Source organism: Oncorhynchus masou, chromosome 20 (genome assembly GCF_036934945.1).
Source record: "Oncorhynchus masou masou isolate Uvic2021 chromosome 20, UVic_Omas_1.1, whole genome shotgun sequence".
Taxonomy (NCBI): domain Eukaryota; kingdom Metazoa; phylum Chordata; class Actinopteri; order Salmoniformes; family Salmonidae; genus Oncorhynchus; species Oncorhynchus masou.
In genome coordinates, this window is record NC_088231.1 from 10337416 (window position 1) to 10351229 (window position 13814).

Sequence of the window (13814 nt, forward strand, 5' to 3'; positions counted from 1 at the left end):
TTTACTACTTCTTTGTGTGAATTTCCGGCAGACAAGACGATGTGTTGCCCATTGCTGCCTTTCACAGGTCGGGAATGCGGATTGCGCATTTTTGTCACAAAAAAGTTCAATAGTAATGGACCAACCCTGTACCTATACACTATCCCCGAAAACCACCACCCATCCCACTACTTTGGCCCCAAGAGATCCTACATCAGTCCTGGGAAGATGGAACTCCTCCTCTCAAAACTCCCTGTAGATCTTTTGCACTAAAATCTCTCACCCTAATATTTCTCTGCTGCTGCAACTATCACGTCTATCTTCTATTATATCTGCTCCATCAGTGCAGTTGATCACCATGGCTATAAACGCAAGAAATCCAACCTTAGTAAAACCCCTCTCTGGATTTCTCTCTTCAGGACTATTCACTGGGTGACTCCCAGTCGAATCCCTCACCCTTGGGCTATTGAAGTGTTATGGGTTCTCGGTGAGCAACGATTAGCAGCTCAGAAAGTAGGCAGAGTGCCCATTAAGCTTGAATAACTGGGCCTGCTTGGAGCATATGTGGTCACATTATTATAGGATGACTTGGGAGAATGATGATCCACAATAGAGGCTGGCATTGCAGAGGTGGCACGTTTCAACATCTCTGCTCTCCACATCACTCAAGTGTTGGCAGTCTGCGCTGGCCAAGTGATGGCTGCATTGGTCATGATGCAGACCCACCTCTGGCTCTCCATGACTTCCATCCAGGAAACAGAAAAGACCCCTTTGCTCAATGCACCCATCTCTGAAAAGGGCCTCTTCGGAGAAACCATGAGAAAGACAACGGGGCGTCTCGTGAAGTTAGGGTAGGAAAAGAAGCAGCTGCCTCTTTCCTGTGGTGCGTCGGCTCCCAAACAGCCGACCTCCGCCTTCTTCATGCCCGGGAGCAGCAGCTCGTGGCCATAAGCTTGGCGAGCGGCTCCAAGAAACTCCTAGCCCCCTGTGGAAGCCCCAGCAGCCTTTCTTGAAGCCTAGATGGGTGCCTGCACCAACCTGTCAGAACGCTTTCGGAAGTGCCACCGAACCTGATTGGCGGAAAAGTGAATAAAAACCTTTTAATAAAGAGAGAAACAGACAACTTGTCTATTTCCCCGTTGTGGACACTCCCATGTCTGATAAGGCTACTCAGGAAGAAAAAGCTCAGTCAAATAGTTTGCACAAGCGAATCGGTTCCCACACATAGGGCAAGCATACGACTTGACGCCATTCGTCTTAATGCTCGCCCTCCCATGTTGTGACCCAATGACAGTGGAGGTAGTAGCACGTGCCACCACCCTCGGGTGATTTGTTTTTGAGCTCCCTCCTCAAGCCATTGTTTGGGTGTTGTTGGGATTGCGTGCTGTTTTATAGGCTAGGTACATCTCGTGGTGAATGCCCATCCTGGCCCATCTGTATTGGTGGCGTAACCCAGAGGTAACTGAGGAAGGCTAGACCCAGAACATAGCTTTCTATGAATCCATTCACCAGGCATTAGATGATATCGAGAGGGAGAAGACAGACTTCCTGTTAGACTCCCACCAGGGGGGTCTCCCACCTCACTCTGTGAAGGCTGAAGACCAGGGTGACCTGCTCTCTATCTGCCCCAGGACCGGTTCATCCCTGCACTGAGACTGTGAAGATTAGGGTCTGGGCTGGTGACTGGATCCCTGACTGGAGGCTCTGTCTGACCACCAGGGTTGAGGTTGTTCAGTCCACAGGTTGTGGTGGAGTCTCTGTCCCACGCGGTTGGGTCCTGGTTATGACTCGGGAAGGAAAAGCAATTGCTACTGATCCATGGTTCTGATCCGGGGCCAGGGTTTGTGACCAGCCAACTCAGAGGTCCTGTCTCTCCCACCAGTAACACTGGATACCAGCAGGTCTTCATGAACTGCGGACTTCAAACAAATATTGTACAGAAAAGCATACAGGTTTATAGAGGCGACTCCTTGCTGTACACACAGAAACATTACTTTATAAAATGTTAACCAGTCAAGCCCATCTCTAACACTGTGATTCAGGTACCTAACAATGTGGAGCCATTGGAGTTTATTATTTAAAAATATCCATGTGTTGATTCAATAAATAAGTATAATGTTTTGGTTAGACTGAGATAAAGGAAACTCAGTCCCTGCAATGATACAAAAATAACCAAGTCAGTCAGCACAAAGTCAATTTTGTATTTAATTTAATTAAAATGGTCATACCATCACATAGTGAAGTACAAAATGTTTACTGCACAAAACGATACATGACAAGTAGGATAACTTTTCTCACTATGGTAACACTACCTTTTCTGTAAATCTGCCACCCTTGCTTTGATAAAAAAAAACATTTTAGAATACTTTGGAAAAGGTTCATAACATTAAAAAGGCTTCACTATTTTATGTCAAGTAAACATGAATTAAGGCACTATCTTACTATAAAACACCAGCATCAACCTAAAGAGAATTAGTTCACTCTTCATCAGTGAAGCATTTTTACAGATACCATCACACCAACCATCACCATATCATCTACTCTGCCTCATCACTCATTCTTTTCTCAGTTCCCTAAACATTCAAAATGAATATAATTAATTACAAAAACTAACTAGCACTATGTTACATATCACTATACTCTATACATGGGCCATGTGCATTTTCTGCTGATGTATCCTGAGATAGCTCCTTTCTGAGAACCTCTTCCCACAGTGAATACAGGCGAACGGCCTCTCTCCCGTGTGCATCTTCAGTTGGTGCTTGTGAGAGAACCTCTTCTCACACTGGGGGCAGTTGTAGGGTTTCTCCCCTGTGTGGACCCTTTGGTGCCTCTTCAGCTTGGACTAGTGGGAGAAACTGGCCCAGCACAGGTGGCAGCCGAATGGTTTCTCCTCCGTGTGCATCCTCTGGTGGATCTCCACCTGTTTGGGGAAACTGAAGGCTTTCCCACAGAATGAACATGGGATGCGCTACTCTTTGCCAACAGATATACTGATGGCGTTACTACTACTGTCATTTGTCAATGGGCTTGTGTAGCCATTTACTGTTAAGGTACTGGCATTGTCTGAGGTCTGGTTTAACAGGAGACTGTGAGGAGGATGAAGGCCAGGGGGTGTCTGTTGTCGCAGGGTTCATGTTCCAGTTGATAGATCCTAAAGAACGCAGGCTGAAGGCAGCACATGTTGGGGGGTTAACATGAGACGTCATCAGTCTCTGAATCACAACTATAGGAGCAGAACGGAGCATCGCTAGCCGAGTCTTTCTCTGTTCGTTCCTGCTGCATACGAACCTGGCCTCCCCGTCCCCGCAGACCAAATCTACACCTCGCACTGGTCTCATCCATTCTCTTGTCATGGAGACTAAATTTGGTTGTTGTTTTGTGTTCCACTGTCTGTTTCTGGTTGTGGTTAGCAGTGTTCTTCCCCAGGCCAGAGTTGAAGACGCTGTCCCATCCACTGACCTATCTCTGGTCCAGGCCTGCTCATTGATGTTGTCCCATGGGCCCTTGGCTGCACCGGTCTGGGTTTGGGAAACCAAGATGGCCACCCAGTCTCCTCTGTTAGCCTCCAGCCATCCACCTGCAGGAAGACTTTAGACTTTAAATGCAGAGAAAACTACATGTTTTTTTTGTAAATTAACTGCTCAAGTCCATACATTGTGTTTTTGTAAGCAAACATAAGTTGCTGTAGGCTATATGTATTTCTCCCTTAACTTGCTACCCCATCTTTAGTACACTCAGTAGATCAATGCTCTCGTCAGGGCCCGTCTCTCCAAAGTAGGAGTGCTGATCTAGGATCAGTTTTCCCTTTCAGATAACAATAAATAAGACCATGTAGACAGGTGGGGACTTGAGACTCTTTGTGGATATGAGCCCAGGTCTTGGATTAATTTTGTCTTAAGTGTGGGACAATGCCTTTGAATTATCAAACAATTAAATGGTGTATAGTACTCATAGCGATCCCTCATTGCCCAATCAGAAGATGCTCCATAGCAGGGTGCTCATATCAGAATTCGTGATCCAACATCCTCTCACTCTGTATATCTTACAGTCAGTAGACATGGAGGATGGGAAGTCTAATCTGTTGCTGGTCAGAGAGGAGACAATAGAAGACGGACAAGAGAGCATTGATCTACTGAGTGGACTAAAGATGGGGGAGAAAGTTAAGGGAGAAATACATATAGCCTACAGCAACTTACACTGAGGGGACCATGGACATGGAGGACAACCAGACTACTCACAGAGGAACCAGCTGAGCAGCACAGGACCACACACAGTCTCACTGAGGTGAGCCCACTGAACTACTGTCTGAATACCATTCAGGGGGTGTAGTCAGGTTGTCCTCCATTACCATGGTGTAGTCTGATTGTCCTCCATGACCATGGTCCCCTCAGTGTTCCCCAGACCCTCCTCCTTCACCAGCAGCACCTCTGGACCCTCCTCTTCCTGGAAGAGACAGGTGATACAGACATACACCCCCTCAGGTACGTACACACAGATAATAAACACACTTTCAACATAGTGTTTACCCATCCCCACTACATTAGAGTCCTATGCTGTAGTTACAAAATTGACTTATTGTAGCTGACACATCAGACAAACCTGACTAACTATTTTGACGTGTACAGTAGGTGTTTGTTAGTGTGTTTATAAAGCATGAGATCAGATGTGATGTATATTAAAAGAGTCAATGAAAGTCTTAAAATTAAAAGTTCAATTTTGTGTTTATTAAACATGAACAAGTTTTAAATACACCATATGAAAACTACTCAAACTAAAAATCTGCATAAACTGCATACATTTTCTCATTAAAAGTGTCTTGGCAAAAATTCAGTAGTGGAATGAAAGTAATGAAATAAGCATTTGTGAACATCATGTAGCCTACACAGTACAAACAAAATATGTAACAGACTTTTTACACCTTATAAATCACAGAATGTCTGGATGCAAAATTTTATCCAGGAATATTCAACACTGAAATCTGTTACTCATTATTCCAAATGCATTTGTGGATCTCTTCTACTAACGACCAACGAAAATGAATCTTTGTTTTTAATGCAGGGTTTGTCTAAACGTCAAAAGCGATTGAGTGGAATGTTTACTTTCTATGTTATAGTGGAATGATTTTTCTGCTGGTGTATCCTGAGGTAGCTCCTTTCTGAGAACCTCTTCCTGCAGTGTGTACAGGCGAATGGCCTCTCTCCCGTGTGGACCTTCAGGTGCATCTTCAGGTTTCCAGACTGAGCGAAACGCATGTGACACTGGGGGCAGCTGTAGGGTTTCTCCCCTGTGTGGACCCTCTGATGCCGCTTCAAGTTGCCAGCCTCAGCGAATCGCATGTGACACTGGGTACAGCTGAATGGTTTCTCCCCTGTGTGGACCCTCTGGTGGATCTCCACCTTCTGGAGGCAGCTGAAGCCTTTGTTACAGAACATGCAGAGGAAGCGTTTCACTTTACTACCACCTGATGTTGGTCCCCCTCCCTGAGCCTTGGCCTTTTGAACCTTTGAGTTCAATACCTGATCGGAAGGCCCCATAGACGTGGACACTGGTTCGTGATCCCTGAGTGCGTGTAAAGGGGAGTGGGTCGTGACATCTGGATTTGTCTCTAAGCTTTCCCTGTAATCTAAGAAATCTCTGTCTTGTGAATGTCCTTCTCCTAAGTGAGTCTCATTCCATATCAGAGGAACATCGCCCTCCACTTTCACAGTCACCTCATCTACGGCAATAACCTCCTCTTTCTTATCTAGGCACCCTTCAGAGTATAGCCTACTACTGTACTGGTTCCAGTCCCCTCTAGACAGATCAGTCTGTGTCTCTAAACCCAAGGTCATTTTGCCAGGGTCCATCTCTGTAGTGTAAGAACAAGACGGATAATTGACAGTCTCTAACGTGTCAACTGAGTCCTGATGGGTATGAACCGTCCTTGGGCTACCATAAAGAAAATACTCTGAGCCGGGAGCAGGAGGACAGCCCAGTCTCTCTGGGTCTGATCCTGTGTGTAAGAGCCTTCGTGATACAGTTAAAGTCTCGGTGTCTGTCTCTGACTTGAGGACAGCCTTCGGTGTTCCACTGACCTCCGTAATGCTACGTCGGGTCCTGGGCTGGGGGGTGGTGGCGAGGTAGTCCATAGCTACAGGGGGTGCCACTCCAGCCGCTGCTCCAGTCTGGATGTCTCTGCTGTGTTGTGGGTCGTCTCCTTCAGTCCTCTCCTGCTTGACCAGAGACGATCCTTCAGGACCTGCAGCCTCTGCAGACTGACAAAAGAAGAGATTAAGTTATTATTGGTACATGAGTTTAATTGGATAACAATCAGGGAAGATAATAACAATGCTGTCAGAAAGTCACACGAGCTCCCATATGGCATGACCATGTAATCAAATGAATGGCTAAGGGGAGCCTTTCTGAAATAAATTAGCCACATTTGATGTACTTTCATTTTGAATGTTACACTAGGACACTGACCTCTATCACAATAACATGTTGGGTTGAGGTTCCAGTCCCCTCATCTATAGCTATGGGTTGGTCATCTCTCCACGCATTGTGTCCCGCTGGCTTCACAAAGCTCTTGTGGCCTACAGTGAGATGTCCTTCAACTAAGAGAGTGATTAGGGGAAAAGTGGTAGTTAAATTAGGTACTGTCAATGCTCAATGTAGATTTTACAATATTGGCACTCTACAATTGGCAAGGATGTAAGGTAACACTTAGTGATCAATGTATTGTGTTCCATGCATCTCATTATTTTCATTTAGTAAATAATAGGAAATTCAGTAAATCAATAATCTGGTTAGAATATGATAGTGTCTTTGCACAAGTGCTTGCTATCCAAAAACGGACCAAGACCCAATTTTTGTTAACACATCTGCAGAAGGTAACGGAGCTATTAAATGAACGGCGACAGGTCGTGCAGACTCAGCCTTCTGGAAAATGTACCTCTTGCCATTCCTCTGTATCGGTCGAGGATCTTGACACTACTGGGACGACTGGCGGGGACGCGCTCTCGTATTGTCCTCTCTGCGCGCTCCCGTGCCACCTTCCAGTCCATTAGTTGTAGTTTCCTCCGCAACCCCTTGTTTTCTTTCTGGCTTTGAGACATTTCCAAACGAAACACTTTATAGTCGTCGTCTACAAGTTTACAGATCTCTGCCACGGCTGCATTCGCTAGCACCTCCATGATGGAGGCTATTTGAGTGTGAAAAACCATACAGTTAGCCATTGTTAGCAGCTAGCTAGCTCTATCAACCACGTCCTGTTTCCAGCGCGAATTAAAGACCACCTGCGATAATTATGTGATGCTGTGCAGTTAAAATAGTAATATTTTGAGTACCATGATGTTAATAAACGTCTAAATAACAACAAAAACGCTAACGTGGAAATTGGAAAAAAATGCTAAATTACTGTTCACTTCCGTTTTCTACTTCTTTGGTATCATGGTGTTTTTGCATGCCGCCACCTACCGTGTGATCGATCACGTTACATTTTGAGATACAAAAATAAAATCGGGGGAAAAAAACACCAACTAACCCTACACCTATATATCATTATTTAATTAAACAAGTAAAAATCACCTCACAATTCCACTACTTTAATGGTTTGGGAGGATGGGACTCTTGTTCAACAGACCTTGTAACTCTTCTCCAGTAAAACCTGGTAAACCCAAGTACTTAGCAGCTGCCACCACAACATATACAGTGCCTTGCAAAAGTATTCGGCCCCCTTGAACTTTGCGACCTTTTGCCACATTTCAGGCTTCAAACATAAAGATATAAAACTGTATTTTTTTTGTGAAGAATCAACAACAAGTGGGACACAATCATGAAGTGGAACGACATTTATTGGATATTTCAAACTTTAACAAATCAAAAACTCATTTAGCTCCCTCTTGCCATTGTTTAGGTGTTGTTGGGATTGTGTTCTGTGTTATAGGCTAGGTACCTCTCGTGGTGAACACCCATCCTGACCCACCTGTATTGGTGGGGTAACCCTGAGGTAACTGAGGAAGGCTAGATCCAGGCCCAGGCTTTTTATGAACCCAGTCACCAGGCATTAGACGAGACCCTGAAGGAGAAGACAGACTTGCTGAAAGACTCCCACCAGGGGGTCTCCCACCACTCTGTGTGAAGTCTGAAGCCCAGGGTGACCTGCTCCGTTCATCATGGATACTGTGGTGATTGTTTGTTCGTATCATAGGAACAGGAGGGTCTATTTCTAGCAAATTGTTACTGTAGGACCTAAGCCTTTAGAGGGACCAAAAATCTTCCAATAGCCAACATTGTATCTCCTGTAGTCGGACCATTCAAGTTATAGCGAAGGAAGAGCAATGCATTTTGGTGACATTATGAATGAATCAGACTGCCCTGGCCAAGTTTCGGTCTGCGCTTACACAGAGACAGAACCAGCAGACAGAAATGTAACACACAGCAGAAAATAATGCGACCAGCAAAACAAAAACCACTGTTTACACAACCGACGGTAGCCCAACACCACTATCACACCATCACCAACAACAATAGTGACACATCAAAGGTGACAGGCTCGTGGTGCTGAAAGGACAGCGACCATAATACATGCACACTCATGGCTAAAAGTGAGCGCCGTTTTGGTCAAACACATAGATATGGCAGATAGACCGCATCAAATAGTGTTAAAGAATAAGCATCCATTCACAAAAACATTAAAATCAATCTATATATTCTCTCTGAAGGCTCCCAATGTTCCCAGGATGACATGCTCAAATCAAATTTTATTTGTCCCATACACCTGGTTAGCAGATGTTAATGTGAATGTAGCGAAATGCTTGTGCTTCTAGTTCCGACCATACAGTAATATCTAACAAGTAATCTAACAATTTCCCAACAACTACCTTATACACACAAGTGTAAAGGAATGAATACGAATATGTACATCATAAAAATATATGAATGAGTGATGGCTGAACAGCATAGGCAAGATGCAGTAGATGGTATAGAGTACAGTATATACATATGAGATGAGTTATGTAGGGCATGAAAACATTATATAAAGAGAGGGTGGAAAACATTATATAAAGTGGCATTGTTTAAAGTGGCTAGTGATACATTTAATTACATCAAGATGGCAAGATGCAGTAGATGGTATAGCGTACAGTATATACATATGAGATGAGTAATATAGGGTATGTAAACATTATATAAAGTGGCATTGTTTAAAGTGGCTAGTGATACATTTTTCCATTATTAAAGTGAGCTGGAGTTGAGTCAGTATGTTGGCAGCAGCCACTCAATGTTAGTGATGGCTGTTTAACAGTCTGATGGCCTTGAGATAGGAGCTGTTTTTCAGTCTCTCGGTCCCCGCTTTGATGCACCTGTACTGACCTCGCCTTCTGGATGGTAGTGGGGTGAACAGGCAGTGGCTCGGGTGGTTGTTGTCCTTGATGAGCTTTTTGGCCTTCCTGTGACATCAGATGGTGTTGGTGTCCTGGAGGGCAGGTAGTTTGCACCCGGTGATGCGTTTTGCAGACCTCACTACCCTTTGGAGCCTTCCGGTTATGGGCGGAGCAGCTGCAGGAACCAGGCAGCGATACAGCCCGACAAGATGCTCTCGATTGTGCATCTGTAAAAGTTTGTGAGTGTTTTTGGTGACAAGACAAATTTCTTCAGCCTCCTGTAGGGGTTGGGTGTAGGTTGAACACCAGACGGGCTGCGGCGTTCTGGATGAGTTGTAGGGGTTGGGTGTAGGGCCTGATCAGAGCCTGGATCAGTACCTCCAGGCTCTGATCAGGCCCTACACCCAACCCCTACAACTCATCCAGACCGCCGCAGCCCGTCTGGTGTTCAACCTTCCCAAGTTCTCTCACGTCACCCCGCTCCTCCGCTCTCTCCACTGGCTTCCAGTTGAAGCTCGCATCCGCTACAAGACCATGGTGCTTGCCTACGGAGCTGTGAGGGGAACGGCACCGCAGTACCTCCAGGCTCTGATCAGGCCCTACACCCAAACAAGGGCACTGCGTTCATCCACCTCTGGCCTGCTCGCCTCCCTACCACTGAGGAAGTACAGTTCCCGCTCAGCCCAGTCAAAACTGTTCGCTGCTCTGGCCCCCCAATGGTGGAACAAACTCCCTCACGACGCCAGGACAGCGGAGTCAATCACCACCTTCCGGAGACACCTGAAACCCCACCTCTTCAAGGAATACCTAGGATAGGATAAAGTAATCCTTCTCACCCCCCTTAAATGATTTAGATGCACTATTGTAAAGTGGCTGTTCCACTGGATGTCAGAAGGTGAATTCACCAATTTGTAAGTCGCTCTGGATAAGAGCGTCTGCTAAATGACTTAAATGTAAATGTAATGTAATGTAAATGAGGTTGAAGAGGCGCTGCTGCGCCTTCTTCACCACGCTGTCTGTGTGGGTGGACCATTTCAATTTGTCTGTGATGTGTACGTCGAGGAACTTAAAACTTTCCACCCTCTCCACTACTGTTCCGTCAATGTAGATAGGGGGCTGCTCCCTCTGCTGTTTCCTGAAGTCCACAATTATTTCCTTTGTTTTGTTGACATTGAGTGTGTGGTTATTTTTCTGACACCACACTCCGATGGCCCTGACCTCCTCCCTGTAGGCCGTCTCGTCGTTGTTGGTAATAACGCCTACCACTGTAGTGTCGTCTGCAAACTTGATGATTGAGTTGGAGGCGTGCATGGCCACGCAGTCATGGGTGAACAGGGATTACAGGAGAGGGCTGAGAAAGCACGCTTGTGGGGACCCAGTGTTGAGGATCAGCTGGGTGGAGATGTTATTTTAAATGTTTTACTCACATTGGCTGCAGTCAAGGAGAGCCCGCAGGTTTTGGTAGCGGGCCGTGTCAGTTGCACTGTATTGTCTTCAAAGCAAGCTAAGAAGTTGTTTAGTTTGTCTGGGAGCAAGACATCGTGGTCTGCGACGGGGCTGGTTTTTCTTTTGTAGTCCGTGATTGACTGTAGACCCTGCCACATACCTCTCGTGTCTCAGCCATTGAATTGCGACTCCACTTTGTTTCTATACTGATGCTTAGCTTGTTTGATTGCCTTGCGGAGGGAATAGCTACACTGTTTGTATTCGGTGAAGTTTCCGGTCACCTTGCCCTGATTAAAAGCTCTGCGCATCATGGATACTGTGGTGTTTGTATCATATACCCTCCTGTTCCTATCTCTTTCAGCCCCAGGCCCTGCTTCATCCCTGCACTGAGACTGTGAAGAGAAGGGTCTGGGCTGCAGACTGGATACCTGACTGGAGCCTCTGTCTCTCTGATGACCACCAGGACTGAGTATGTTCAGTCTACCTGTCCACTGGTTGTGCTCTGTGTGGTGGGGGAGTCTCTTTATTTCATAATTCGGTCCTGGTTCCGACACGGGAAGGAACAGCGATGACTCCTGATCCAGGGCCCTGATCCGGGGCCATGTTTTGTGATCAGCCGCTTCAGAGATCCTTTCACTGCCCTAAAAACAAATTGTACAGAAGAGCATAAAGGTTTTTAAGTCTTTGCTGAACATGACATATATAAAATGTTAACCACAGTAAGGCCCACCACTAACAATGTGATTCATGTACCTAACTATATGGAGCCATTGGAGTTTATTATAAAAACTGTCCATATGTGTTGATTCAAGAATTCAGTATGTTTTGGTTCGACTGAGATAGAGGACACTTAGTCCCTGCAATGACACAAAAATAACCAAGTCAGGGAGCACAGTCAATTTTGTATTTAACTTGAACAAAATGGTCACACATTCACGTAACCTGGTGTATGATGAGTTGTTTTGTTGTGTCCCCCACCCCCATCAACTATTACACTCAACTGAACGACTCGATTAGTGTAGTGTTAGCTAGCTACATAGTTGTCTTCGCTGTCTTCGTATCCAAGATAATTGTGTAGTTTAGAGTGTGTAGACTTAGAGTGATTATCTTAATTTACCGAGGTTAGCTAGCCAGCTATTTGTCGTCCTTAACGTAGGAGATGCTGCTAGCTAGCTAGCCAACAGCTAGCCAACCTCTACCGAATAGAACTTCAACTACCCGGTCAACATTTCGCTTCGCTCCACAGGTAGTATCACATTTTCATTTCACTTCATTACAGTACAACGGTTTGATTTGTTTGATCGTAACTAGCTAGCTACATAGCCGTCTTTGTATCTAAGACAATTGTGTAGTCTAGAGCGATTTTCTAGGTTAGCTAGCCAGCTATTGTCGTTCTTTTAACGTAACGTAACGCAATCAACACTGCTAGCTAGCCAGCTAGCCCCCGAATAGCAGCACTGTAGAAACTATTACAGTACAACGGTTTGATTTGTTTGATCGTAGGTAGCTAGCTACATAGCCATCTTTGTATCTAAGACAATTGTGTAGTCTAGAGCGATTTTCTAGGTTAGCTAGCCAGCTATTGTCGTTCTTTTAACGTAACGTAACGCAATCAACACTGCTAGCTAGCCAGCTAGCCCCCGAATAGCAGCACTGTAGAAACTATTACACTCGACGGAACGACTTGATTAGTGTAGTGTCAACATCGCAGCCACTACCAGCTAGCCTACAAAGTCAACAACGCAGCCACTGCCAGCTAGCCTACTCCAGCAGTACTGTATCATTTCAATCATTTTAGTCAATAAGATTCTTGCTACGTAAGCTTAACTTTCTGAACATTCGAGACGTGTAGTCCACTTGTCATTCCAATCTCCTTTGCATTAGCGTAGCCTCTTCTGTAGCCTGCCAACTATGTGTCTATCTATCCCTGTTCTCTCCTCTCTGCACAGACCATACAAACGCTCCACACCGCGTGGCCGCGGCCACCCTAACCTGGTGGTCCCAGCGCGCACGACCCACGTGGAGTTCCAGGTCTCCGGTAGCCTCTGGAACTGCCGATCTGCGGCCAACAAGGCAGAGTTCATCTCAGCCTATGCCTCCCTCCAGTCCCTCGACTTCTTGGCACTGACGGAAACATGGATCACCACAGATAACACTGCTACTCCTACTGCTCTCTCTTCGTCCGCCCACGTGTTCTCGCACACCCCGAGAGCTTCTGGTCAGCGGGGTGGTGGCACCGGGATCCTCATCTCTCCCAAGTGGTCATTCTCTCTCTCTCCCCTTACCCATCTGTCTATCGCCTCCTTTGAATTCCATGCTGTCACCGTTACTAGCCCTTTCAAGCTTAACATCCTTATCATTTATCGCCCTCCAGGTTCCCTCGGAGAGTTCATCAATGAGCTTGATGCCTTGATAAGCTCCTTTCCTGAGGACGGCTCACCTATCACAGTCCTGGGCGACTTTAACCTCCCCACGTCTACCTTTGACTCATTCCTCTCTGCCTCCTTCTTTCCACTCCCCTCCTCTTTTGACCTCACCCTCTCACCTTCCCCCCCTACTCACAAGGCAGGCAATACGCTCGACCTCATCTTTACTAGATGCTGTTCTTCCACTAACCTCATTGCAACTCCCCTCCAAGTCTCCGACCACTACCTTGTATCCTTTTCCCTCTCGCTCTCATCCAACACTTCCCACACTGCCCCTACTCGGATGGTATCGCGCCGTCCCAACCTTCGCTCTCTCTCCCCGCTACTCTCTCCTCTTCCATCCTATCATCTCTTCCCTCTGCTCATACCTTCTCCAACCTATCTCCTGATTCTGCCTCCTCAACCCTCCTCTCTTCCCTTTCTGCATCCTTTGACTCTCTATGTCCCCTATCCTCCAGGCCGGCTCGGTCCTCCCCTCCCGCTCCGTGGCTCGACGACTCATTGCGAGCTCACAGAACAGAGCTCCGGGCAGCCGAGCGGAAATGGAGGAAAACTCGCCTCCCTGCGGACCTGGCATCCTTTCACTCCCTCCTCTCTA

The 13814-nt window shown here is 46.2% G+C and overlaps 1 protein-coding gene across 2 annotated transcripts; it reads right to left on the reverse strand.

Annotated features, from left to right (window-relative positions):
- Window positions 1-2171: 2171 nt before the first annotated feature.
- On the reverse strand, window positions 2172-7389 carry LOC135506931 (zinc finger protein 354A-like). 2 transcript variants are annotated; one of them, XM_064926365.1, is made up of 4 exons: window positions 6914-7389; window positions 6445-6575; window positions 6057-6236; window positions 2172-3559 (listed from the first exon to the last, which is right to left on the reverse strand). In XM_064926365.1, the coding sequence occupies exons 1-4, from the start codon at window positions 7194-7196 to the stop codon at window positions 3389-3391; spliced, it is 765 nt and encodes a 254-aa protein (XP_064782437.1). In that variant the 5' UTR covers window positions 7197-7389; the 3' UTR covers window positions 2172-3388. The 2 variants fall into 2 exon arrangements, with proteins under 2 accessions (XP_064782437.1, XP_064782436.1); XM_064926364.1 differs by lacking the exon at window positions 2172-3559 and having other exon boundaries at window positions 4692-6236.
- Window positions 7390-13814: the final 6425 nt, after the last annotated feature.